The 24,484-nt window shown below is 42.5% G+C and overlaps 1 protein-coding gene and 3 long non-coding RNA genes across 13 annotated transcripts; 2 read left to right on the top strand and 2 right to left on the bottom strand.

Annotated features, from left to right (window-relative positions):
* The first annotated feature begins 1,603 nt into the window (after positions 1 to 1,603).
* LOC135290271 (uncharacterized) lies at positions 1,604 to 23,577 on the top strand. Its single transcript, XR_010353014.1, has 3 exons — positions 1,604 to 1,712; positions 20,022 to 20,180; positions 22,336 to 23,577. It is a non-coding gene; the product is annotated as an uncharacterized LOC135290271 (long non-coding RNA).
* On the bottom strand, positions 2,837 to 17,807 carry LOC135290270 (uncharacterized). The gene is made up of 3 exons (XR_010353013.1): positions 16,942 to 17,807; positions 7,446 to 7,641; positions 2,837 to 4,219 (listed from the first exon to the last, which is right to left on the bottom strand). It is a non-coding gene; the product is annotated as an uncharacterized LOC135290270 (long non-coding RNA).
* Positions 10,744 to 13,581, bottom strand: LOC135290269 (uncharacterized). Of its 3 annotated transcripts, none has more exons than XR_010353011.1 (4): positions 13,552 to 13,581; positions 13,031 to 13,166; positions 11,670 to 12,879; positions 10,744 to 11,589 (listed from the first exon to the last, which is right to left on the bottom strand). It is a non-coding gene; the product is annotated as an uncharacterized LOC135290269 (long non-coding RNA). The 3 variants fall into 3 exon arrangements; XR_010353012.1 differs by lacking the exon at positions 13,552 to 13,581 and adding an exon at positions 13,277 to 13,545; XR_010353010.1 differs by lacking the exon at positions 13,552 to 13,581 and having other exon boundaries at positions 13,031 to 13,545.
* Positions 11,836 to 15,016, top strand: LOC135290267 (uncharacterized). 8 transcript variants are annotated; one of them, XR_010353007.1, is made up of 4 exons: positions 11,836 to 12,060; positions 12,247 to 13,923; positions 14,152 to 14,220; positions 14,444 to 15,016. XR_010353007.1 is itself a non-coding variant. In XM_064404169.1 (3 exons), exons 2-3 carry the CDS (start codon positions 14,158 to 14,160, stop codon positions 14,906 to 14,908), a joined length of 528 nt encoding a protein of 175 aa, XP_064260239.1. In that variant the 5' UTR covers positions 13,650 to 13,923; positions 14,152 to 14,157; the 3' UTR covers positions 14,909 to 15,016. The 8 variants fall into 8 exon arrangements, 2 of the variants coding, with proteins under 2 accessions (XP_064260239.1, XP_064260238.1); XR_010353005.1 differs by having other exon boundaries at positions 14,116 to 14,220; XR_010353009.1 differs by having other exon boundaries at positions 12,342 to 13,923; positions 14,116 to 15,016.
* Positions 23,578 to 24,484: the final 907 nt, after the last annotated feature.

Below are 24,484 nucleotides of genomic sequence, written 5' to 3'. Positions count from 1 at the left end.
GGGGCCGCGCCATCCCCAGCCACACCAACAGCCCGGGGCGCGGAACAGCGCGGGCTGCCGCGGCTGGAGGAGCCGCAGGGCCCCGGCACTGAGCTCGGATGGTGGTCGAGCACCGCCCAAGGAGCTCAGGCTTGGTTTCCGCTCGTTAAAACTCCACGAGTCCAAATTGGTCAGTTTTCCAAAAATCACATCCCCTGCGTGCACCAGAAAGGACGCGGCGATCCAGAGCGAGCGCCCGCGAAAGTGTGCGGGGCTCCAGGACTCGGTGCAGGGAGTGCCAGAGCCTGGCGCTGCTCGGGCTGGTGGCAGAGCTGAGAGGAGAAGTCGAAAGGCCAAAGAGTTTTAAAAGGGAGCCTTGAGAAGGAGACTGGCTGGTGGAGCCGTACTGCACCATCCCCTAGACAGGCAAACCCACCACCTGCATCTCAAGAAGCAATGGATCTCCTACCCTGTCACCACCAAGCTGAATGAGGGGAACTCAGAGAAACTTATTGGTTCTAAACTTTTGGAAGACACAGTCACCAGGAACAATCTGTTCGGTTCATAGTATTTCATAATAAATCAGTTTTTGATGTGGAATATTATTTGAAAAGCTATTTTTTCTTTGTACCCAGCAAATTCAAGGTAATTTATCAAATAAAACTACTCTTAAATTCTTCTACATGTAATTTATCTGATTTCACATTTCCATTTAAATGTTGTTGTGATGTAAAAAAAAAATGAAGTTTCTTATTCTTATTATATGGTGTTTACGTTTGTGCAGGCAGCTATTGAACTATCTTAGCACAGTTAAGTGGCCTTATTTAATCTTGTAAAGACATTGTATATATCCCTGTGTTATCAAGAATTATAAAATCTAGTGAGGGAACATGAGACGTGAAAGACTTATAGCAGATGAAAATCCACAAATAATTATAGCTTCACAACACAAGTCAACTTTTCATTAGCAAAACAAAAAGAGAACAAGAATAAAATGCATAACAACACCAATGAATAGTTATTTTGTGGTGCTGGTATGGTATATTATATCAATTCATCCTGAACATACCATATAGATCAGGCTTTTGACTCGTCTGGTGTAATTTGAGCATTACGGAGTGTTGTATACAATAACACTGGCACGGCGGGGTGCGTCTTTGCCTTCGCTAAGCAGCAGCGAACCGCACTTAACACTCCTCAGCAGCCAGAGCGCCGCAGGAGAAACAGACATTGGAAGTTGCGAGAAGAAAGGTGCGAATGGAGTTTGAGTGCATGTCTATTTTCCCCAGGACGTCCCACACCAGGGATCTGCTCCTCCCTGCGCGGCGCAGCGTGCAGCAGTGGGACAGCGCGCACAGCTCCTGAGCAGCGCTGGGTTACCGGCTGTGCTGGAAACCACTGCAGGTCGGAGCCCACAATGATATCAAATTGCTAGGAACAAGCAGTTCTAAAATTGAATAAAATTTAACCTGCGTCTCTGATTAAGCCGATTCTAAGAAAGTATGAATGTGAAAGTAGCTGTAACCCTGAGTGTAGCCAGAGTCCATGCAGCCCCCAAGCAGTGATGCAGGGGATGAGCCAGCAGCACTCCCCTCTCCTGCCTTTGAGTTTTAATGCTGCAGGACTGACTTCGACCAGGGAGCAGCACCAGGAATGCTCTAACATGTAGAGCTTGCAATGTTTCTAACAGAGAGCGTACTCTGACTGCTTTTGTTCAATCTGAGGACTTGGATGTAAGTGGCTTACCTCTGGGGTCTCTGGCAGTAGAGCTCTTACCCTAGGGAGAGCTCCTGCTTTCAGAAGGGTGGCTTTCTAGCCTTTTCTAACATTACAGCACTGCTCCCATTGCAATGGGATTAGCCTGATTCTGATTAGGTGACTATAGTAATATCGGCAGTCAAGAAAACAGAACACAATGTAGAGGAGAAAAGGAAAAGAAAGAAAACCTACCAGCGTTCCTACCACTAGGTTTTTCCTATCTTTATTCATTTAAAGCACTATGGCTTTCCAGCAAGGTTACCACGTGAAAGGAGGAGTTTGGCACTCAGTTTTGTTGCTGGCACTGAGGGCTGTGGCATGCTGTAGGGCAGTTCACTGTTGCATCACGACTCTCTTTGCCAGAGAGTTCAAGAAATGAGAGTAATCATGGGTCACATGCTGGGAGATGGCAAATGCCTTCACTCAGCCTCTTCATGTCCTCAGCTGGAGATAATCACAGGTAGGATGTCTACACCTGAGTATTTTTGATGAAATGCTGTAGCATTAAAGCATGAGAATATCACAATTCCAACCCAACTCTAGCGACAAAAATCCGCAGTGAATCTGTTCAGACTTAAGTAGAAACATCCAATGAACAGTGTTTTAAAGTGTTACAGAAACCTATGAAAAATATATTTGCATGTATCTTCTGTCTTCCTTTTTATCCATTTTTGTTTCCAAACCCAGAGTGAAAATATTTCCCCTGTATTATGAAAGCACAGCAGCCCGATGCTGCAAGACAAAGTATGCTAGGACATTATTTGAGGTAATTATTTTAGAGAAGCTCTTTGCTTCTCCTTTTGGGTCGATTGCAGAACAGGTGTTTTAAGGCAGGGATCAGTGCTTGCGTTTAGGCACATGGTGTAGAGAAAAAAGTGGCTCACCTCTTTTTAGTTTCTGTAAAATAAACACTAAAAGAAGTTTCTTAATTATATGAGTAGGGGGTATGCATATCCATAAGTAAGTACATAAATAAAAGTCTTGAAACATTCTTAGAAACCTTTATCGGGGAAGAAGGACTTAACTGGAAGTTACTGGAAATTAAGAGGACGGAAAGTTACCCAGGCTGTTTAAAAGTCTAAATCTCATTTATGGCCCCTTTTAAAACAGGCTGATTGAATATGTGAGTTTTCCTCATAATAAATAGATGTATTTTGTTGTGCTGTCTGATTATCTCATGGGAAAGATAGAATAATCTTAAAAGCAATCACAATCTGGTTATCAGTTACAAACTCTATTGATTTATTTTTTAAATGAAAATGTAACTGGGAAGGTACAATATTTGCTTTTAAAAGATGACAATTTTTCTGTCTTGTGTGGGCTGAGAATAAAAGAGGCAGCTGATGGAAAGACTGCAGATCTGATTGAAGAATCAAACAGAAAATTATTCCTACATGAGCTGAAGCACAGACAAATAGCCCAGTTTGCTGTGTTTATGATGGCTGTTAGTTGATCTGGGACAAGAGAGGGAGCAGGGATTAATAATGTTTTATTGCTGTTCAGGGAAATTTTAAATGGAGCCATTGCGATCCTTTACTGGTTAAAGCTTCATCAGGGAATGAGAAATGACTCTTTTAGACAGTGAGTAAAGAAGCAAGAGCTTGAAGATGGGTTTTGTGTATCAGCTGGGAATTGGTACCTCTAGGGCTAACGTGTGTTTATGGTGCAAGCACAGAAGATCATTTCATTAGGCACTTTTTCAAGTCACACATACTGGAGAAAAATGTTCAGGAAAGAATGTGTATGTCATTGAGAGAAATTTGCAAATCTGAGCACAGTTCACTGGAAGTTAAAGAAAAAGAAAAAAACCAAACCAAACCAATCCCAAACCTTCCCCCCTGCCCTGTTCCAAACTGCCAGATACACACTTAACTGCTACTACAAGAGCTGGAAACTCATCTCAGCAATGTCAAGAACAGACATCTCACAGATGCTTTTTCAGGTCTACAACAATGGGAAAGGAAGGAAAGGCAAAAAGTGTAGATTTTGGGACATAAAGAGTCCAGTGTTGAGCTGCCTTGAAGGGTTCAGAAGCACAGTCTCTGTACTGTTTCTTTCCTGAGTGCACTGGGTCACTTTTCGAGGAGGAGTGCTTGTCTGCCATCATCCCATCTGACCTTTTTCATCCAACAAAGAGAGGGGACATACAACAGTGCTCTTCTCTTGACCTCTCCCCTGATGACAAACCATAGCTTTGTGGATTTACGGGAAGGGGAGGTGCCTGGTGGACCTTAAGTCTGCTTCACAAGCTTTGAGGAGAGGAGAGGAGAGGGAGGGATGTGGAGAATGTGTATCTTAGAGTGGCCATCCACCATTCTGGAGGTGCTGGAGGGAGCTTGGGTCCCCAGATGCTGCTGTCCAGACTTGTGGGCCACAATTTCCATACAGACCTCGTGGCTGTGTCTGGGTTGCTTTAAACCCATCTTCTTCCCAGGCTTCTCAGATTCAGTCATGACTCTTTTGCACCAACTTGCTCCTAGAACTGAGGTGATATTGCAGCATTCTGATGAAAAAGACTACCTCTTACTTTTCTAAGAGAACTTCAGCCTGCAGACTTGCTGACAACCTGTTTCATCTCTAAATTTAATTAGTTCTACAAGGACTGGTATAAGGCAGTGTAGAAGTCAGTCTTTTAATATCCCATAGTCAGACTTCTGGATATGCAACACTAAACATAGACTGAAAAGCCTCACTAGGACACTGAAGAAATTGGTATTTATGAACAAATGAAAAGGTAAAAGATTAAGATAAAAACTTAGTTCTAACAATTGCAGAGTGCTTATTTTAATTAAAATAATGAACAAATACAAAGATATGCCATTTAAAATGAGCTTCCTAGAAGCAAACAAGTTCACGAGACATAATAGCTAATGAAAAGGATAGCCTGCTGACAAATAATAAAAATTTTGACACTTCTAAGTCATCCTTTGAATACCCTTGCAGGAGGGATTATCAAAGCATAAAAAGCCCCAGCCATCCAAACCAAAAATCAGGTGTCTTGAGGCACTTTTTTCATTCCTTTATGTATAAGAAACTGCAATCCAGAGAAAGCGTAAAACAGTTTTGTTTCCATTTTGATACTTTCACGCTTCATATTAAAAGTATATAACATTTTGTAAAAATAGGTTTATACAAATAATAAGCAGATAAGTATTAAAATATTAGAAATGGGTTTGTATTTTCTACAGGTCTGGTTCTCCTTTCAGAAAGGTTTTATACTAAAAAGTTTTATATAAAAAAACCTTATTAATGTCCATGTATTTATACATTCAAGAAGGACATTCACATTTTTCACTTAAGGACTTAAAGACACTTTGAGAACCATTTGGGAGACACAGGTAGTTTTCCCTTGTGTTTTAGAGAGAATTGGCTTGTCAATTCTTTCATCTTGGGCCATTTTACAATGGGAAGCAGCCTGCCTCACCACAGAGAGTAGGAGACAGGTGCATGCTATAAAACGGAGTCAGAATTTCTGTCTCAAATTAAAGAAAAATTTATTTGAGCTTTTTGACAGCACCAGTTGTGGAGGTAGTCCCACAGATTTGGTGATACTATTCATATGATTAAAATTTTTTGTAGCTCACAAAAGAAATTAGACTCATGTTTATTTTTTTCAGAGATAGGTCAGGTAGCATTTCATGAAGCTCCTAAGGATTGCTTTTTGATGTAAAATTTTGTGTTTGATTACATTGGGTTAAAAAAGGGAATGGGAGAGCAAGCCTGATTTTGGTAGTGCATCATGTCTCAAAGATGTAGCACATTTTCTTTTTAAATATTGAAACTTGCAGTGAGACCTGATCTACAGAAGCAGTGTCAGTTGGAGTGTGTATGTGCAGACAGCTAGCAAATCCTTAAGGTTTTTTTTTAATCCAATATTCATCATCAATCCAGGCTTGTACAATCTATCAATTCGGGTCATAATGTTATTTAAAAAAAAAATCTACATTATGCATTACAGCTTTATGCTCTTTTTAAATTAAGGAACAGCTACCAGCTGATGAGAATTTTGGTAGAGTATCAGAAAAATGTTTCAGTGAGAGCTCTTCTATAGAATGTCTACAGAAACATGACATTTAAATTCAGGACAAATATATGAAGTAAAGGGAGATGGTCAAAAATGGAGGAAATGCTTTAAATGTTCTTCTGTAAGACTGCTGTTCCTTTTCCTAAAGGATGAGGCCCAAAGATAAGCCAAAAAAAGAAAAAAAGAAACACAAACCAAAACAAAAACAACAACAAAAAAACCCGAAAAAACCCAACCCCCCCAAACCAAAACAAAAAATACCCACCAAAAAACAAACAAACAATAAAACTAAACAAAATGAAAGCAAAACAAAACAAAAAAAAAACAAAAAAAAAGAAAAAGAGAAAAAGGAGGTGAAAACCATTTAGCACAAACATATTAAAAAAAATCCCCAAGCAATTTTCACAAATACAAGGCAAGGTGGCTATTGCCTAATGTGCTGTAATTAGGCAGGTTGGGTTCAGAGCACAACTGCTTAGGTAGAAGCCCAGGAGTTGAAAACTCAAAAGTTTGAAAGGATGATGGTAAATTGATTTCTGCCTGGGAAGGGCAGAAACTGCAGTTAATTGGTTGCCAGGCTGGGATGAACCCTGACCAGCACTGCCAGAAGTGATACAAACCTGGCCCCAGCAATCCAGTTCTTAAGAGATCTTCATGCCATTTTGAAGCTGGCCCCTAAAAATGAGGGCTGGTCTAGTGGTCTTTACAAAGCCTTTCCCCTCTTGCTTGCCGGTATTGCAAGCCATGGATGCCAGTGTTGCTGCCAACAATGAGTGGAAGGCCCTGGCCTGTGGGTATTTTCCATTTCTCAAAGGCTGAAGGAGCACAGTAAGTTCACACTGACATGGCAGGGAAACTCCAGGGAGGGGTGATGCCCACTCTTCCTCTGCATTCAGGCTGGCATGGACAGAATGTGCTCAGAGGTGTGAGACATGGATGCACTGACTCCAGCACCAGGGAAAGCCCAGCATTTCAGAAGTTTTATGGATTTCCAGTATGAGTAAGATAGCAGTGGGGATGAAATGTTTACAGAAGGGAGGGTTGCTTGTTTGCTTGCTTTCACACCCAGGTCCCAGCTCTGCACCTGATAAGCATCTAAAAGTTATTGGCTTGCAGAGACTGATGCACAAACTGCAGCTTTTGCTCATAAAACCTCAGATTTCAAAGCAAATTTCACCTTAACAAGAACTATATTTTTTTTCAGGGAAATAGTGTTATCTGTCATGATTACATTTGGCAAGGCTCACTAGCTTTAAAGTTGCTATTTAGGGACACAGTGTTTGCCAACATCATATAATTGTAGATGCAAGCCTCTTGACTTCAAAGAGGAAACAGCTTTGAAACGGCAAATTAAATTTGGCAAATTTTGGCAACTACTTTAACAGTGAATTATTACTGATTTTTTTCCCATGCAATTACTCGTGTTTTTCACAAGAGCTCTTGCTATGCAGACTCTGAAAAGCCTCCTCTGAGCTCAGAGACAGCAAACACAATGGTACCACTTTCATAAGCTAAGGCAAAACCTTGGTAAAGTGTTAAGACACATCCACAGCTGCCTTCTAAACACAAACTGTTTTAAAAGAGGCTACTCTTTCTATACTGAGCATTTGTCAGGCTGAACTGATATGTTTAGAATATTTGATTTACTTTTTTCTAGGAAAATTACATGTCTGTTTAGTCTTACCTCCTGTTTGATGCCAGGGATAGGTATATATGCTCCAAACTTTTCCCTCAACCCCCTCCACACACTGTGCTTACATGAGTTGGCTTTGCAGTTTGTTTTGTTGCTTGGAGACAGCTGCAGGAACACACAGTGGCATAAATCACACCTGACTCTTGTTGCTAAGGAAATAAGACCATCTCTTATTTTTTCTTCAGACCTAGTAGTAAGTGAGGAAAGAGAAAGAAATTTATATTCAGGATATTTAAAATATTGCTGTAATTTAACAAAAGGAAAAAAAGGAAACAATGTAATGCAATCTGTAACAGCTTTCCTGGGGAAAAAAATACAGAATTTTCATTCTTCTGGAGGTGATCACCGAAAGCATAGCATTTGAACAGGTTGTGTGGTAGAGGAAAATAATTAGACACAATCTGGATTTGGGGCATAAAAACTCCATAAACTTTTTTGGAAGGCTTTTAAAATTGCAGATCAGTGCCTGCTGCTCACCCTGTTCATGGAGTTTCAAAGGAAGGAAGAAAGCAGTTTTTGCTACTCAAAACTTGAATTTGGCAAAATTGAACTTGAAACAGTTGTAATTTTTTGGGTTCACTGACTAGCTCCCTGGATGGGTCTTCATCTACTGTGTCATTTGCCTGCCCTTCAAGTTTCAGAGCCTTATACCAAGTGTTTTAATGCACCTTGGAAGGCAAGGAAGGCTGGAAGGGATTGTCTGTCACTCTGCTTGTCCCCAGCACCAGCACAATCCATGAATAAAGTCAATCTCTCTCTTGCTTCAGTGAATGATGGCACAGTCACCCTCTTGCCTCTGTAGTTGTAAACAGAGGTATATTATGCTTCAATTATAAACTGAAGGAAAATTTTGATCAGGTTACCAGATTTAATTTTTTTAAGACCTTGTGGAACATACTAGAACAATATTATGTGAGGAGATGCATGCAATAGTGTGAGCAGGCAAACTCTAACATATATAACAATATTTAACAATAAGCTTAACATGACAGAAAACAACAACATTATAGATAGTGTGCAACATTAGATTTAGAATTCCTTCTGTTGGTGATTGTCTTGGTTTGAAAAGACAGGTGTCTGCTAAGGAAGGCAGGAGCCTCTCTTAAAATGGAAAATGTAAACCTCCTCCTTCCAAATTACTATAATTTTGAAATTAAGGGGCTCTCAGGCAAATTTACAGGAGTAAGAATAACAGTTCTTTATTAGGAAAAAAACCCCAACAAACCAGTAATGCAAAACAACACTGACAGAGTCAGAATATGACCTGACACCCTCTTGGCCAGAGTGTTGGTCAATTGAAATGGTGGCTGCAATGCTCATGGAGTGACAGATGTGGTTCTGTTGAAGCAGTGATCCTGTAGAAGGGTGCAGTTTTCCCCTGGAGGTCCAATGGTGGTGTAGATGGGCCTGGTCTTCCTCTGGGAATCCAGTGGAAAAGAAAGCTGCTTCTCTGGGAAGCCAGTGTGAAAAGGCTGCCTGTGGTGTTCCAAGGCTCAGATTATATCCAGGTAGGAATGCTTGGCTCCTCCCCCTGGGTGGAGCATCTCCCAGTGGGATGATGTAAGTTTATCAGTCATGCAGCGACTCTCAATGGCCCTCAGAAGAGATCTCGTGGAGAGAGGATTGGTTGTGGAATGGATAAAGAAAACTGCCCCACCTAGTTTTAACAGGTGGCCCAATTAACAGAAGACAACTTCCCCACCTCTAACAGATGGCAATAGAATACACACCCCCAGCCACACCTTGCAACCTAAGACAGTGGTGACCGGCTAAACAAAGTATCCCACTAGCGATGTTATCCATCTTTCTTCATTCTTTCCAAGACATGGTGTACCTCTTCTAAACCAGTATGAAGGATGTTTAAATTCTGTGTTCATTGTGCATTGTTTCAGATGTATTCCAGCAGCCAACACACATTGCGCTGCAGTAGATTTTTCACCAGTGCAAGGTTCATTCCAGTGGGGTTGGGCAACAAATCTTGACAGGATTCACAGGTTGTGACAGAATCATCTAATTTAGGTAAAATTATGAACGCAGATGTTTGCTTATTTCTGTAGAGATGTCGTATCTCAACATGGAATCAGGAATAATTCTCATACAAACACATCCCTTTCCAATTTTATAAGCACAGTTCCAAGGCTTTCATCAGGATGGATTTCAAACTGACAAACATTTTCTTCAGTATCAAGACAAATGCCTTGATGGGCCTTAATGATGTTACTTCCACCAATAAGTCCTTGTTGTTCCCTTACAATGCATGCATCAACATGAATGGTTTGTTATTTGTTCCCATTTTGCTGGACCATACTCTGTGCCATATCAGATAGGGAATAATTCCACAATTATTTAACCCCAGTGTAATGATTGGGTATGTGATATATGCTAAAGCATTGTGTATTTCAGTAAAATCTTTACTAGCTGGCAGGGTCATAGATGGAATTAACTAGATGCCACTAAAATGGAAAGTCTCTTTGAAATGTATTTGCCTTATCCCAGATTACTTTATTAATTTCAGTGGGCAAGGTACATTGCCTTCCCTTACAACTGCTGCTGTAGGAAGTTGTATCCACAACTGAGTTTGGATACAACTAATAGGTATTGGTCCAGGCAGTACCTAGAATAGTCATCAAATAAGCTGGCAATCCTTTCCATCAATCCTTTCCCATTGAGGTAATATACCTGATAAGAGCAATTGGTTTCAGTTAGTATAAAACACTTGGTACTGAGTTTATTTTGTTTACTAGAACTTCAGCATTCAGCTCTATAATAATGCTAATGCAGTCCCCAGGATACCAGCCACATCTCTCCTTGATCATTTTGGAGAGGTCAATACACAGAACAATGAAAACCATCCCGTGGAAGATGTGCTCAGGATTGATGAGTAGGCAGGTTTAATTGCAGATACTAATCCATGCTGCTAATTCCATTTGTTTGAGGGACAATGAAGGCCTAAATAGTACTTTTTTTGGCCTATATCTTTGATACATGGGGCTCAGTTTCGAAGTGTGTGGAGATAAGGTTTCAACAGCCTTACTGGAAGTCTTGAAAATTTTTACTTTTCAGTAAGACTGGTATGAAGAGGAGCTTTGTCAAAAGATAGAGGTGATCCAAACTCTGAATAAAAATTTTATTTGATTTTTGTATTGAACTACAGTCATCCTTGACTCTGTACTCTCTTTGTGTCACTCCATGGCTAGGACTGTCACAGAGCAGAAGGATTAGGATGCTGCCATCAAGGAATTCACATCAGGATCAAGTTGCCCACTTTCCTACACAGCACTGACATACAGCAAGTTGATTTAGTTGTAAACTGTGACTTGACAAGCACCTGGGAAAACTATGGTCATGTGCAGTGCATGCTATGAAAACATACCAATACCTTTAAGGAGACATTTAACCTTATGGAGCCCTCATGCTTTCAATCTGCTTGTTAGTTTTCTGTGCAGTCACTAATAAAGCCCAGGGGGTAAAAAGTCGTAGATTCATGGATGATTAAGTTGTATGAGGCAAACCTGACTCTTCATGAGCATGAAATTTTCCCACATCAGGCAACCTCAACATGCTTTGTTAGCTTGCTCAAGTGTGCTTTGAGTCACAGAATCACCTCAATATGACTGAGGTGAAAAAGGACCAGGCAGCTCCCCTGCTCAAGCAGAGCCACTGAAAGCTGGTGGCCAGGGACCACAGCCACACAGCTTCTGAGTTTCTCTAAGGAAGGAGATCCCACGAGCACCCTGGGCTAGATCTGTCACTGCTCAGTCACTGTGACAGCAAAAAACCATCTTTCTGATGTTCAGAAGGAAGGTTTTTGCTTTGCAGTATTTTGCTTTGTGCCTGCTGTCACTGGGCATCTCTTAAAAGAGCCTGTCTCAGTCTTCTCTGCACCCTCCCATCAGGTATGGAAATACCTTGAAATATTACCCTATTCAGAGTCTCCTTCAGGTTGAAGAGTCTGTAGGCAGAACTTTCAGCACTTCCTAACAGGGGAGATGCTCTAGTTCCTTAATTACCCTTGAGAATTTTTTCTAGTAGTCTCCCATATGTCCAGCCCTCTCTCATGAGGATGAGTCCTGCAAAGGACACAGTACTCCAGGTGTGGCCTCCTCAGTGCTGACCAGGAGGAGTTGAATCAGACCTGCAAAGCCAGCAGAGTAAGAAATGCTTCAATATGGTTTATTTCTAACAAAACATAGTACTGGGTATGAATGGTAATACCTGTGACTTTATAAAAAAATACAGAAAGAGGATACTGCTTGATAGCAAGGCAGCCTAGTGAATGTAGGAACCTTTCCTTCCCCAAGGCCAGAGCTTATGTGTTCTGTGTGTAGTTCCTGAAAGCCCTGTGGTGTCACCACAAAGCCATTGTGACATGTGTGACATCAATCCCTTTTGCAGTGTGGGGCAGCCCTGAAGGGCCAGAATGCCTGCCCTCCTCCACAGGAGGATTTGTTATGCAGTGATAAGAGAGGATTTGTTCTGCAGTGATAAGGGCAGGACCTGGGGAGCTGGTGTCAATCTGATGAACTCCCAGGCTTCAGCTGCTGGTGCTGAGAGGCCAGAAACTGCTTATACATTTTCACAATTCCTGCTTCCACATGTCAGAGAGGTCAGTCACTGCCCTGCCCTGCCCTGAGAGCTGTCACATGCAGAGACACTTCTGGTGTCACTTGTCTGCCCCAGGCCCTCATGGTAGCTCAAGCAGAGCCTTGAGGTAGAGGGGGCAGCTCTTCAGTGCTTGGTGTGGACAGCTTGGCTGCTGTCTGCAGACTGTATCTCTGGATTGTGTCTCCAGGGCAGGCCAGGAGCCTTGCATCTCTTTGGTTTGCAGTACCAAATGGCATTGGAGGAGGGTTTCTCAGAAGGTGACTCCTCTTCCTCTACTGTCAGCAACAACCAGGTGCCCCTGGCTATCCCTCGAAGAGCTTTTAACTGCCCAATCTGCCTGGACACCATTGAGGAGGAAACCTCCGTGAGCTGGTGTAGACATGCTTTCTGCTTTTCTTGCATACTGGAATGGTCCCGCATCAGACCTCTTTGCCCGGTCTGCCAGGAGCATTTCCGATACCTCTTCCGCAAAGTGGGAGACAATAACTATGAGGTGTACTACATCAACTCCATCAGACGTAATCGAGGAAGGAGACATCGTCGCCACTCTGCAGACAGGAGGAGGCATCATTCCGCAGACCATGCATACCGCAGATCTTCCGGTGGGGAGCATGACAATAACCGTGCCAGAGACCGGGAAAGGCACCGAAGCAGGTCCCGGAGGCGGAACCATGATGGCCACAGCAGGCGTCAGCAGGCCCGGAGTTTTGACCCCTCAAGCAGCAGGAGATGGCAGCATGGCAGGGCTCAGGACACAGTTTCTGAAATGTCTCATGGTGGGAACCAAGGTGCAAGGCATGAACGGGATGTCCCAGTCCGCCTGGGGAGGAGTGAGCACCGTCGGCGGGCACAATGGGACCTCTCCAGGGAATCCCAGGCAACAAGGAGCCGATCTTGGAGGAGGCCCCACAGTGTTTGGCGACAAACACAAAGAGAAGAGCAAAGGAGGAGGGATCACAATGAGTGACAACCTGCAAGGCCTGAACAGGATGTCCCTGACTCCCTGGGGTTGGAGTGAGCACCTTCAGCCAGCACAATCGGTTTCCTCCAGGGAACCCCTGGCAACAAGGAGTCAATCTTCTTGATCCTGACGGACATCCCAGAGCCCTGAGTGGCACAGGGAAAGGTAGCACACCCTACCAAGAAGGGTACTACTGTATATCCTACTACTTGTGTCACAAATTTTACCACTTTACACCAAAACTGGTCCTACTAACATTTCCCAAAATAAAGTCAATTCCCACCATCAAGCTTGGATCATAGAATCTCTTCTCCATCAAAAAACACATCCAAAAATCTAGAGACCTACGTAAGGGTGACCAAGGTTAAGAGGATAACAAGCTAGTAGGTAGAAGCTAGAAAAACACCTTAAGCTGGTTTATTCCTAAACTAGAATGTAGTGCTGGGTATGAATGGTAAAACCTGTGACTTGATATAAAATACAGAAAGGGAAAACTCCTTGATAGCAAGGCAGCCTCGTGAGAAAAACTACCTGGGAAGCTGTTGTTCCCCAGGGCCAGAGCTCATGTCTTCTGTGTGTAGTTCCTGAAAGCCCTGTGGTGTCACCACAAAGCCATTGTGACATGTGTGACATCAATCCCTTTTTGCAGTGTGGGGCAGCCCTGAAGGGCCAGAATGCCTGCCCTCCTCCAAAGAGGACAGACACTGGCAGATGGGGGAAGGATGGACCCCCATCCCGCTGGCTGCCTTCTGAGAGCATAGAGAGAATTTCCTGTGCAGTAATAGCAGCAGGACCTGGGGAGCTGGTCCCAATTTGCCACATTCCCAGGCTTCAACTGTTGTTGCTGAGAGGCCAGAAACTGCTTTTACATCTTTGCAATTCTTGCTTGCACATGTCAGAGAGGTCAGTCACTGCCCTGCCCTGAGAGCTATCACATGCAGAGACACTTCTGGTGTCACTTGTCTTCCCCAGGATAGTCCCTGGCCCTCGTGGCAGCTCAAGCAGAGCCTTGAGGTAGAAGGGGCAGCTCTTCAGTGCTTGGTGTGGACAGCTTGGCTGCTGTCTGCAGACTGTATCTCTGGATTGTGTCTCCAGGGCAGGCCAGGAGCCTTGCATCTCTTTGGTTTGCAGTACCAGATGGCGTTGCAGAAGGGCTTGGCAGAAGATGGCACCTCTTCCTCTATTGCCAGCAACAACCAGGTGCTCCAGGCTGAACCTCCACACAACTCAGAGAACCAAATGTGCCCAATTTGCTTGGACACCATTAACAACCAAGTCTCAGTGAGCTGGTGCAGCCATGCTTTCTGCTTTCCTTGCATACTGGAATGGTCCCGCAATAGACCTGTTTGTCCAATCTGCCGGGAGCCTTTCCGATACCTCCTCCGCAAAGTGGGAGACAATAACTATGAGGTGTACTCGATAGGGCACTACATCAGCTCCATCAGACGTAATCGAGGAAGGAGACATCGTCGCCACTCTGCAGACAGGAGGAGGCATCATTCCGCAGACCACTCACACCGCCGATCTTCCGGTGGGGAGCATGACAATAACCGTGCCAGAGACCGGGAAAGGCACCGAAGCAGGTCCCGGAGGCGGAACCATGATGGCCACAGCAGGCGTCAGCAGGCCCGGAGTTTTGACCCCTCAAGCAGCAGGAGATGGCAGCATGGCAGGGCTCAGGACACAGTTTCTGAAACGTCTCATGGTGGGAACCAAGGTGCAAGGCATGAACGGGATGTCCCAGTCCGCCTGGGGAGGAGTGAGCACCGTCAGCGGGCACAATGGGATCTCTCCAGGGAATCCCAGGCAACAAGGAGCCAATCTCATAGATTCCGGCGGACATCCCACACCTCTGAGCAGCACAGGGACAGGTAGGACACCCTACTAAGAAGGGTACTACTGTATGTCCTGCTACTAGTGTCACAAATTATACTACTTTATACCAAAGTTGGTCCTAATAACAATTCCTAAAATAAAGTTAATTCCAACCATCAAATTTGGGCTCAGGCATCTAATGTCTGTTACAAAATGCACTGGAAAATCTAAAGAGACCCTTGCAATTTTGCTGAAGGCTATGAGGGTAACAGGCTAGAAGCTTGCCTGCTGCTTTTCTCATCCTGTTCTATATTACACTTACCTATAAGAGCTCATACTGAGTATTTCCTATGACTATGCCATTTCTCATTATATTGTATTTCCATACTATGGCCAGCTGAAAATAAAAGGAGAAAAAATCCTTTCTGCCCTGGTGCCAACAACACCAATGTCTTATAGGAAAGCATCTTGTCCTTTCATATCACCCATTTTTTTCACTTTGCCCCCAATATTACCTAGAATATCTTCTCTTTTTACCAGTATTCTCACAAGGTGACAGTGAAAAGGGAAGCTGGTTTACAACTACTCTTCTGTATCACAAAAGTGTAATGTGTGGTATGCTCTGTGCAGAGCCTCACCTTTAATGCCTTAATGGCAGTACAGGCTGTAGACCCCAGCTGACATCCAAAGACTACCAAAATCACTAAAAAACAATGGTGGATCCAGAATAATTTTACTAAGTAAGACAGAGGTGATTAAAAAAATTAATTATTGGGCCAAGACAAACTGTATTCAATTTTTGAATTGAACTACAGTTTTCTTCTACTCTGTACACTCCGTGACTATGACTGCCACAGTGCAGAAGAGTTAGGAATTCAGGTCAGGACCAAGCTGCCTACTGGCTCACTCACAGCACTGACGTGCATCAAATTGTACTAGCTGGGAGATGTTGACTCTTGCAGCCACTCCATCATAGAGGGTCAGCAGAGTGGTCAGGCATGATCTGCCCTTTGTAAGGCATGCTATTTTGTCTCAGATCACCTCCTTGATCACCTGTCTTGTATGTGATTTAACAGTGCTTCCATGAGGATCTGCAACATTAAATTCCCAGGCACAGTGGTCAGGCTAACAGGCTTGTAATTCCCCACACCTTCCTTACTTCTCTTCTTAAAAATAGAGCAATGTTTCCTTTTTGGTCACCAGGTACTTGCCCTCACTGCCATCACTTTTCAAATACGATGACAAATGTTAGCCAACAGCAGCATTCAGTTCCCCTCAGGAATGGGATATCCCTGGGATGCATGTTGTCAGATTCCATAAACTTGTGGTTATTTAGTTTCATCAAGTGGTCCAGAACCTGCTCGCTGCTCACAGATTGAGTCCCCCAGCACCGAATTAAAGTTCAAGAACTTAAGAGATGTGGTAAACTACAAGCCAGCAAAGACTGAGGGGAGGAACTCATTGAGTAATTCAGTTTTCTCTGTATCTGTTGCTATCAGTTTTCCATTCTCACTTATAAGGGACCATTACTTCCTTGGCCTTTCCCTTCTTACCTATATCCTTAATAGAATTCCTTCTTGTTACTCTTCACATGTCTTGCCAAGCCCAGCTCCATCTGTGCCTTGGCTTTCATCATGCTGTCCCTACACATCTGAACCATATCCCTGTACTCTCCCCAAGTCACCTGTCCCTCCTCTACTGGCTGTGCATTTTCTTCTTGCTTCTCAATTTGAGGAGCAGATCTTTGCTCAGCCATGCCATTTTCTTGCCTGCCTGGCAAGATTTTCTACACATCGTGATGGTGAGCTCTTGTGCTCTAAGGAAAGTGGCCTTAAAGTGCTGCCAGCTTGAGTCAGCCCTTGTGTCCTTAAAGACAGTTTCCCAAGGGATCTCATTCACCAAGTCCTTGAAGAGATCGAAGTTTTCTAACCTTCAGGGTCCTGACCATTCTCCTTGCCAGGCCCATGATCCATGAGATCACAAATTTCACCAGGGCATGGTCACTACAGCCCAGGCTGCTTCCAGACCTAACCCCTCAAGTGAGCTCATCCGCATCAGTGAGCACCAGGCCCGGCCATGCTTCTCCTCGGTTGGTCTGGCCAATACCTGGACCACGAAGTTGTCCTCTGCACACTCCAGGAATGTGCTGAATTGCTTACAGCTGGCTGTATTGCTCTCCCAGATGATGTCTGGATGGCTGGACTCCCCCATCAGGATGAGAGGTGGTGAGGATGATGTTCCCTGCAGCCAGACCAAGAAGGCCTCATCAACAGGCTGCTCCAGATCAGCGGCCTGCATGTGACCTCGACCGCCCGGTGTCCTTTCATGGTCTCCCTGCCCAGCTTCTTCTCCTGTTCACCCCAGTGTTACCCACCCCTGTTACTGCTATCCTCACCAACAGAAGATTCCTGTGCCACTGAAATATGCTGTGGTTGCCTGTGGCAACACCCTTGACATATCACCCTGCTTAAGAGAGCTGCCTCCAGGTCTCTTCAGTGAACCACAGAATCTCCTGAGTTGGAAGGGACTTTTCAGGATCATTGTGTATATCACACAGCCCTATCCAAAGGATTGTGCCTGAGAATGTTCAAATGCTTCTTGAATTCTGTCAGCCTTGGTGCTGTGACCACTTCCCCTGGGAACCTGTTCCAGTACCCAACCAGCCTCCAGGTGAAGAACCATTTCCCGACACCCTGCCTGAACATTCCCTGATACAGCTTCCTGCTGTTCCCTTGGGTTCTGTAACTGAGCAGAGATTGGTGCCAGCCCCTCCGCTTCTGTTTGTGAGGAATCTGCAGGCAGCTATGAGGTCTTCTCTCCACCAGGCTGAACAAGTCAAGTGAACTCAGCAGCTCTTTGTATGACTTCTTTAGGCCCTTACTTGGGTGTTCCTGCTCCGCTCATCCTCATGCTGTCCCCAGAACTTACTGTAGCTGCTACTGCTGTCCCTGCTGCTGTTTGTGCCTCACTGACTGTCCTTAAGCCTTCCTCATAACTTTTCAGATATACTTTACTTCCCAAGCTTTATCAGACATAGCACAAGCAATACTTATTAAATCTTACAAATCATTTAAAGACACTAGATGGGCACTTAAATGCCCATTGTTCATCCTTCTGAGAAGTTTTTCCTTCAAAATTCTGGAACGGAGCCGGGCTTCATAGGCTTGACCAGAATATCTTCCTTTGGGCAAAACAAAAATGTTAAACAAGACAAATCTTCCCAAGCAACTCCTCCCCTTTACTGCATGGCAAGGCCTTGAATGGTCAGTCCTTTTGATGACTGGCAGAAGTTTTGCAGGTTTCCCCCCCACAGAGGACTTTGAAGCTGTGGGAGACACCAAGTTAAGCTGTAGAGATTGCAAAGCAAAAGCCCACTAAAGACTTTACATGCATGTTTAACCACATGAATAGTAGTATGCTAATAATTCCTTCATGTTAATAATTTCTATTGCATTGATGAGTAGAGGTCCCTATTAGCACGTCACTGTGAACAATACCTGAACTGAAGAATTCTCTACTTTAGAAAAAAAAGTGAATTGCAAGGAAATGGAAAAGTGAGGGAACGGTGAGAGTACTTATTTTTGCCAGAGCATCTGCCCAGTCATTGCAAGGTGTTTTGTAGGTGCTGTGCTGTAAGTAAATGGATTACAAGAATAATTTAAAAGAAATTACTGTTCTTTTTCCTTCCTCCTGCCCTCTTATCTCTTACAGACACAGACAGTTTTAGGAGAGAGATTCATTGCCTTTTCATACTAATGTTTTCAAACATTTTTTTTATGTGTGTAAATGAAATGCCAGAATTTCCTTCTGCATTTAGTAAGACTTCGTTTTTTTTCATGTATTGGGTGCACAGTAAAAGGGCATTCAGATTATACCAATGTACTTTTGTGAGGATTTTTTTTTTCCCAAAGGCATTATACTTCAATCAGCATACCATTTACCCACTGCTGGAACACACACAACTTCTGAAATCCTTTGCTCTCATATTTTTCTTAATTATCCTCCTTCTTTGTCCTACAGTTTTTCAGCGTGCAGCAGAAAGAAGGTGGCACTTCAAGCCAATCTCAGCTAAACTTCTCTAATTTACTAAAAGTTGCTCAAACACCTTCTCCCTATAAGAAGAACTTCTAGAATATTTTACAGAAAGAAGTATTGGAAAAGAGAGTTTTGGTGGTGACTAACAGGTGTTATTTTCTCAGAGTGTTGAAACCCCTTCAGTGTGAGTGGTGAACCACATTCAGATGGGCTCCCAACTGCATGTGTGTGTGCTTGAGCCATGTTTCTCAGAATGCTCTTCCTGACTTTGCTCTTCCTGGGGGCAGCTTGGTTTCAAAGCTTTTTTTTAGTTTAATGTCTTAAGGACATCTGTCTCCCCACATGCAAGAAAATTTTCAGCCTGAGATCCTAAGTCTGGTTCCAGGGAATAAAACTGATGCAGATCAGTGAGTATTTCTGACTGTCATTTGCAATAGAAAAAGTAGCCCCTGCTTTTCCTTCTCCTTCCACAACACTTGGTCTGTTTAGGAAACAAAATTATGTACAAAACTTGCAACATTGCAGGGAAAGCCAAAACAGCACTTTTGCAGGTTGGCTGTCTCCCATCAGCTTCAGAGGGGGGAGGATTTGAACCACTGTGACTCCTCAGTCTGTATGTGATTCAAGTTATTTATCATCTATTTATCATCATTCACAAAACTCCCACTGCTACTTCCCTTTCAGCAGTGGAAAATTCTTCCAAAAACTGAATTCTAAAAATGGGACACAGTTTTGGTGTTTCTCTCCCTTCACATGGCTTATGGAATAGCACATCAGTGTTTCATGTTTCTCAGACAGTATAATCTTAACACAACAGTGAGGAGACTTCAGCATTCTACCTTTACAATTCAGCTGCTGCTGAATCATTTCCACACAGAGATTTCAAACAGAATACTTATGCCTAGAATAAATGTACATTTTCTACTGCTCATAAATATGTTCTTTCTGATTTTGACACAATAACATATGTACACTAGCAAAAATCTGTTGATTTACACAGAGCTGCACCACACTTCAACTGAAAAAGAATCCTGTGAAAACAAAAAGCTACTTAACAATCTTCAACTTGAACCTAGCACTAATTAAATTCAATAATAAATACTTTTTTATGTTCTGCCACTGTGCTTTGCTCAAAAGATTGTTTTTTTTAGTCTGCAGAGTAACGAAACTGAACACTGAGCTTTCATCTCCAGCTTCTTCCACTCCTCCAAGTCCATCTAAGCTTTCTTTGTTTCACAGTGCCTTTGCAGGCACTGGTGGGTTGCAAAGCTGTTAATCACCATGAGGAAAATACCTTGGATCTCCCACAGGTGAATGAAAACAGCATGTTCACTCGTTGAATTAAGTTTCTGTTTTCCATTGCAGCAGAAATTGGAAATCCATTGCTTCACACACACAAGAAAGAATATTTCAGTAAGGTCTGTATGTCTGTGTGCAGATTCGTGCAGAATTCTTTTGTTTTTCATTGTCTTGTCTGGCTGAGCCCCCACTAATCTCCACAGGGCCTGGAGCCAACGTGAAGAAGATCAGACACTTCACATTATAGCACAGTCATGTTCTGACCTGTCCAGCCCTTGCAAAGCATATGTTAAAGCAGCTGGTTTGTGGATAGGACAGGGAATATCTATTTCTATAAAGAATTGCCTTTCTCCATTGCCCTTAAAACCTGTAAATAGAAAATTGAGTATCTGAAAAAAAACCTCACAACAACTCAGACATATATTAAGGCAAAGTGATGGTGTGCTGAGTTCAGTCTATATGTCAAGGAAAGGATCTGCCCAGTGCTATTGTGGGAAGCACGGGGGCTTTTTTTGATCATTGGGGTGATGCTCTCGATTTGCAAGTGAGCCTCAGAATTTAGATTCCACTTTTGATGAGTAATCCTCCTCCCTTAAATAAATACAGTGGATGACCCATAGTGCTTGCCGTGGTTGTTCTTGGGATAAGGCAGAAACAGCCACGCTCCCAACTCCATGCTACTCCTGCTGGCAAGGGTGCAAGCACTGTTGTTTCCTCCACCTGTTCATCTCAAAAGGCCCCATCCCTCCCTCTGGTGTGCTGCTAAGATCCATCTTCACTGGGCCCTATTTGACTTAGTTCATGTCCAAAGGCTTTTAATTTGACCAATGTGTATATTTCAACAGGACTCAGAACGTCAAGAAAACACAACCAGACTTTATGATTTTGAATTCCAAAAAGATGGTGCTGAAACTCTCTTTTTTAGTCTATAACCATAGTAGGTGCTTCAGCGGATAAAGGCATTATTCTGATCACTAAGCTACTGCATGAAATGAAAAAGAGTAAAAACGGTTAAAATGGGAGAACACTGCTAAAATACTGTCAGGTTGTCAGAAGCCATGTATTAAAGCTGCAACCTTTATGAGCTGCTAGAATCATGCAGCATATGTAGCACATTGGAGGGTGAATTGCAGGCTCTCCCTCCTGCTAATGAGCAGATGAAGGAAGCTGGCCAGAACAAGACTGCACCTTCTGTCCTTTACATTGGTTTATGGTGCCTGTTGGTTACCTGGGGAAAAGACTCTGATCCTATTTAATCTCTCGGTCTATGTAATCTCAATTTTTCCCCCAAGAACATTGGGAAAATACTTTGTGGCCTAGACATTAAAATGTTTGAGTTTATATTGCAAAGAATAATGAATTTTAGTCTTAAGGGGATTGTACTCATATTAGGAATTCCTGATAGCTTTTATTCACTCAGTGTCATATGGATCATTGCAAACTTAATTATCTTGATAATCGTGAGCTGCGCTGCATTTAATGAAACTGTTTTTAACAAGCAGAAAGTCGCGATGAACAGCAATTAGAGCCCAGTCCTGAAGGCAGAGAATTCTTTCAGAAACTGATGTCTGATTTCCAGTCTCTAGCTAGAAATAGTTACAGATTTTTGGAATGGCTCACAAGGTACAGTGCAGTCATGAAATTAAGGTCTTAGGTGTGTATTTTAATTTGCCATGAAGTCCAAGGGTGAGGCAGCAATTCAAAGCAGTGAGATGTGGAGATGAATCCAGAAAAAACAGGAGTTAGACAGCAGCAGAACAGACACTCTGTAAAGGAAAAGCAAGACCAGCTCCTCCACTCCCTTGTCCCTGAGAATGAATATCCAGGGGCAGACATAAATCCCAGAACTTGATTACTTGATTTCTAAGCTCTTGGTCATACCACCACTTTTGGATATCAACTTTCTCCATGCTTATGGGGGAAAGGAAAGGAACTTCCTTTCTTTGTTATCACCCACATTTTCCATTCTGCTGTTCTATCTCCTATTCTCTCTCACCCTATTTTCTTACACTAGAAAAATTAAAATCCCTGGCTTCAGGTAAGAAGTTTTATGTTCTTGCATCTTGATTAATGGCCACATAGTGTTCCATCACATCACAGAGTGGGGAAGAGCAGACCATGGAAAAGCTTTCTTCTTACATGTAATTGTCTCCTCTCTTTCTCTAGCCTTTGTGCTAACCTGTTTCCCTAGAGAAGTCTGATGCACCACCCTTTTCTTTGGGGTTGAGACACTGCCCTGCATCCTGTACTACCCAACCTGCAAATGCCAGCCTGAAACAACAGCACATCTCACCAATCATGGGGTACGTGTATTTAAAAAGGAACACGACCTCTCATCCACTCAGCAGGCACCAACTGCAGCCTGTGAAATGTGCCTGGCATACTGATTTGAGTCACGTGCTGAAAACCTTATCAGTCCTGCTGACTATTTTCAACACCTTTTGGAAGCGCTTCATTACTGTGCAAACAGCAAGAGCTTGTTTGGAAAGCCTCATCTGGGATGCAGACATGCATCTTTCATGAAACATGACTCCAGTTGCCAAGAGTAGAAGTGACCACTGTTAACAAACTGCAGCTCCTGTTGAAAAGTCTTCTGTGTCATCCATCATCTTTTCTATTTAAAAACAGAAAATACTTTTCATCTCCAGGGGCTTAGGATGTAAGCACAGTAGGTGCATCAGCTATTATCCAACTGATACTAGTTTTACATCCAGGAGATCCAAATTCGGTGGAGTATTTTAATCATCTCACTAATTTTGGACTATTCTCCAACAGGCACAGAAAAAACCCCCTTAATTATTGCCTGATACACATTGCTTAAGCAGTCATTATACATTTATTTGCTTTCGCTATTTTTTCATTTGATTTAAGAAGTTTATTTTTTAAGAAGTAAAATAATTAATTTATCTTAAATTAATTTAAGAAGTTTCCATTTGTTTTAGAAAGTTTTAAAAAACATTTACTACAGATCATTAACTGTTTGACAGATGTCTACTCTTTTAAAAGTAATCATACAGCAAAGAAATGGGAACTATGTAATAGCACATATTTGCTTCTAGTCAAATCCAGGATCAATTACAAAATGCCACTCTAAATATCTTGATGGTAAAGAAACAGTTGTAAAACACAGAGTGTTTCTTTTTATAGCAATTAATTTCCATACCTTGACAAATCAAAAAGTATTTTAATATCTATTTAGAAATACTATTTTGCTATTTTCTCTCCTTTCTAAGTACTATGCATGGTAGTTCTGAACTACCTCCTAAATGGTTTACACATACAAGCAGATTGCATCTTCTGTTTCTGGTGGTCCACTGTAAAATCCTGCAAGAATTATCTACTTCTGATTATCTCATCCATTTAATTCCTGCAACTTTCACTGATTTTTCTGTGTATGGACTTGTTTTTATTTACTACTATGTGACAACACAATATATAGTCAATGAAAATAAATTTTTTATTTCACTTGGTTTGGTCTTGCATTTTTAACCATCTTTACCCTGCCTTGAACATTACTAATTTGTCTGTGCTAGTGACAATGCCCAAGCAGACCTGATATCATCCAAACAATCTTCTGGAATGTTTTGTCTATTATTAATTTTTAGTGAAGATTTTAGTTAGACTGTTCACAATTTTGTATTTATGTGTTTTCTGACAAAACTAAGTAGAGTCATGGAGTATCTGACTACCTCAAAAACTTCTCATTCCTTTTTGACAGGACTGGGAAACATAGCAGAGGAGAGGTTGTTTTGGGTCTTTCAAGCTTTTTTTTTTAACTAAAAGTAGATATTTTCATGTTGATAAGGTCTTTTACAACCATGTCAGCACCGCGCTGGGAGGCTACAAGGATTATGACCAGCACTGATACTTCCTTCTGCATTGCCTGTGGTAAGGCCACTACTAAACTATCTCATTTTGCTTTTGTTTTCAATAAAATAATAGTTTTCTACCTAGAGGATGAGCTCATATTCAAATGCTTGAATCAAGCTTTCTCTGCAAATTCCTAACCATGCCAAACTTGTCAAGTCTCAGAAACATTTATTCATGACAAAATGTTCATGAGCTTCTACAGAAACCCTTCAGACATGGTCAGGTTAGTCTAGAAATAAAAAGCAATCTTTTTCTCACCCTTCCCTGCACCAAATTTGCATACTTTGCTGTGATCTGATAGCACTGCTTCTGAGAAAATAGGGTTCTGTTCTGCCACTGCTGTTCTAGATGATGCCATTGCAGCCCTTTCAGTAATGCTGACACAACCAAACTTCTTTGTTTTTAACCAGGTAAAAAAGCCAGTGGTGTGCTTTGATGCTAGGTG

Source organism: Passer domesticus, chromosome Z (genome assembly GCF_036417665.1).
Source record: "Passer domesticus isolate bPasDom1 chromosome Z, bPasDom1.hap1, whole genome shotgun sequence".
In the NCBI taxonomy this organism is placed as follows: Eukaryota; Metazoa; Chordata; class Aves; order Passeriformes; family Passeridae; genus Passer; species Passer domesticus.
This window is presented reverse-complemented; position numbering and strand designations above follow the sequence as displayed.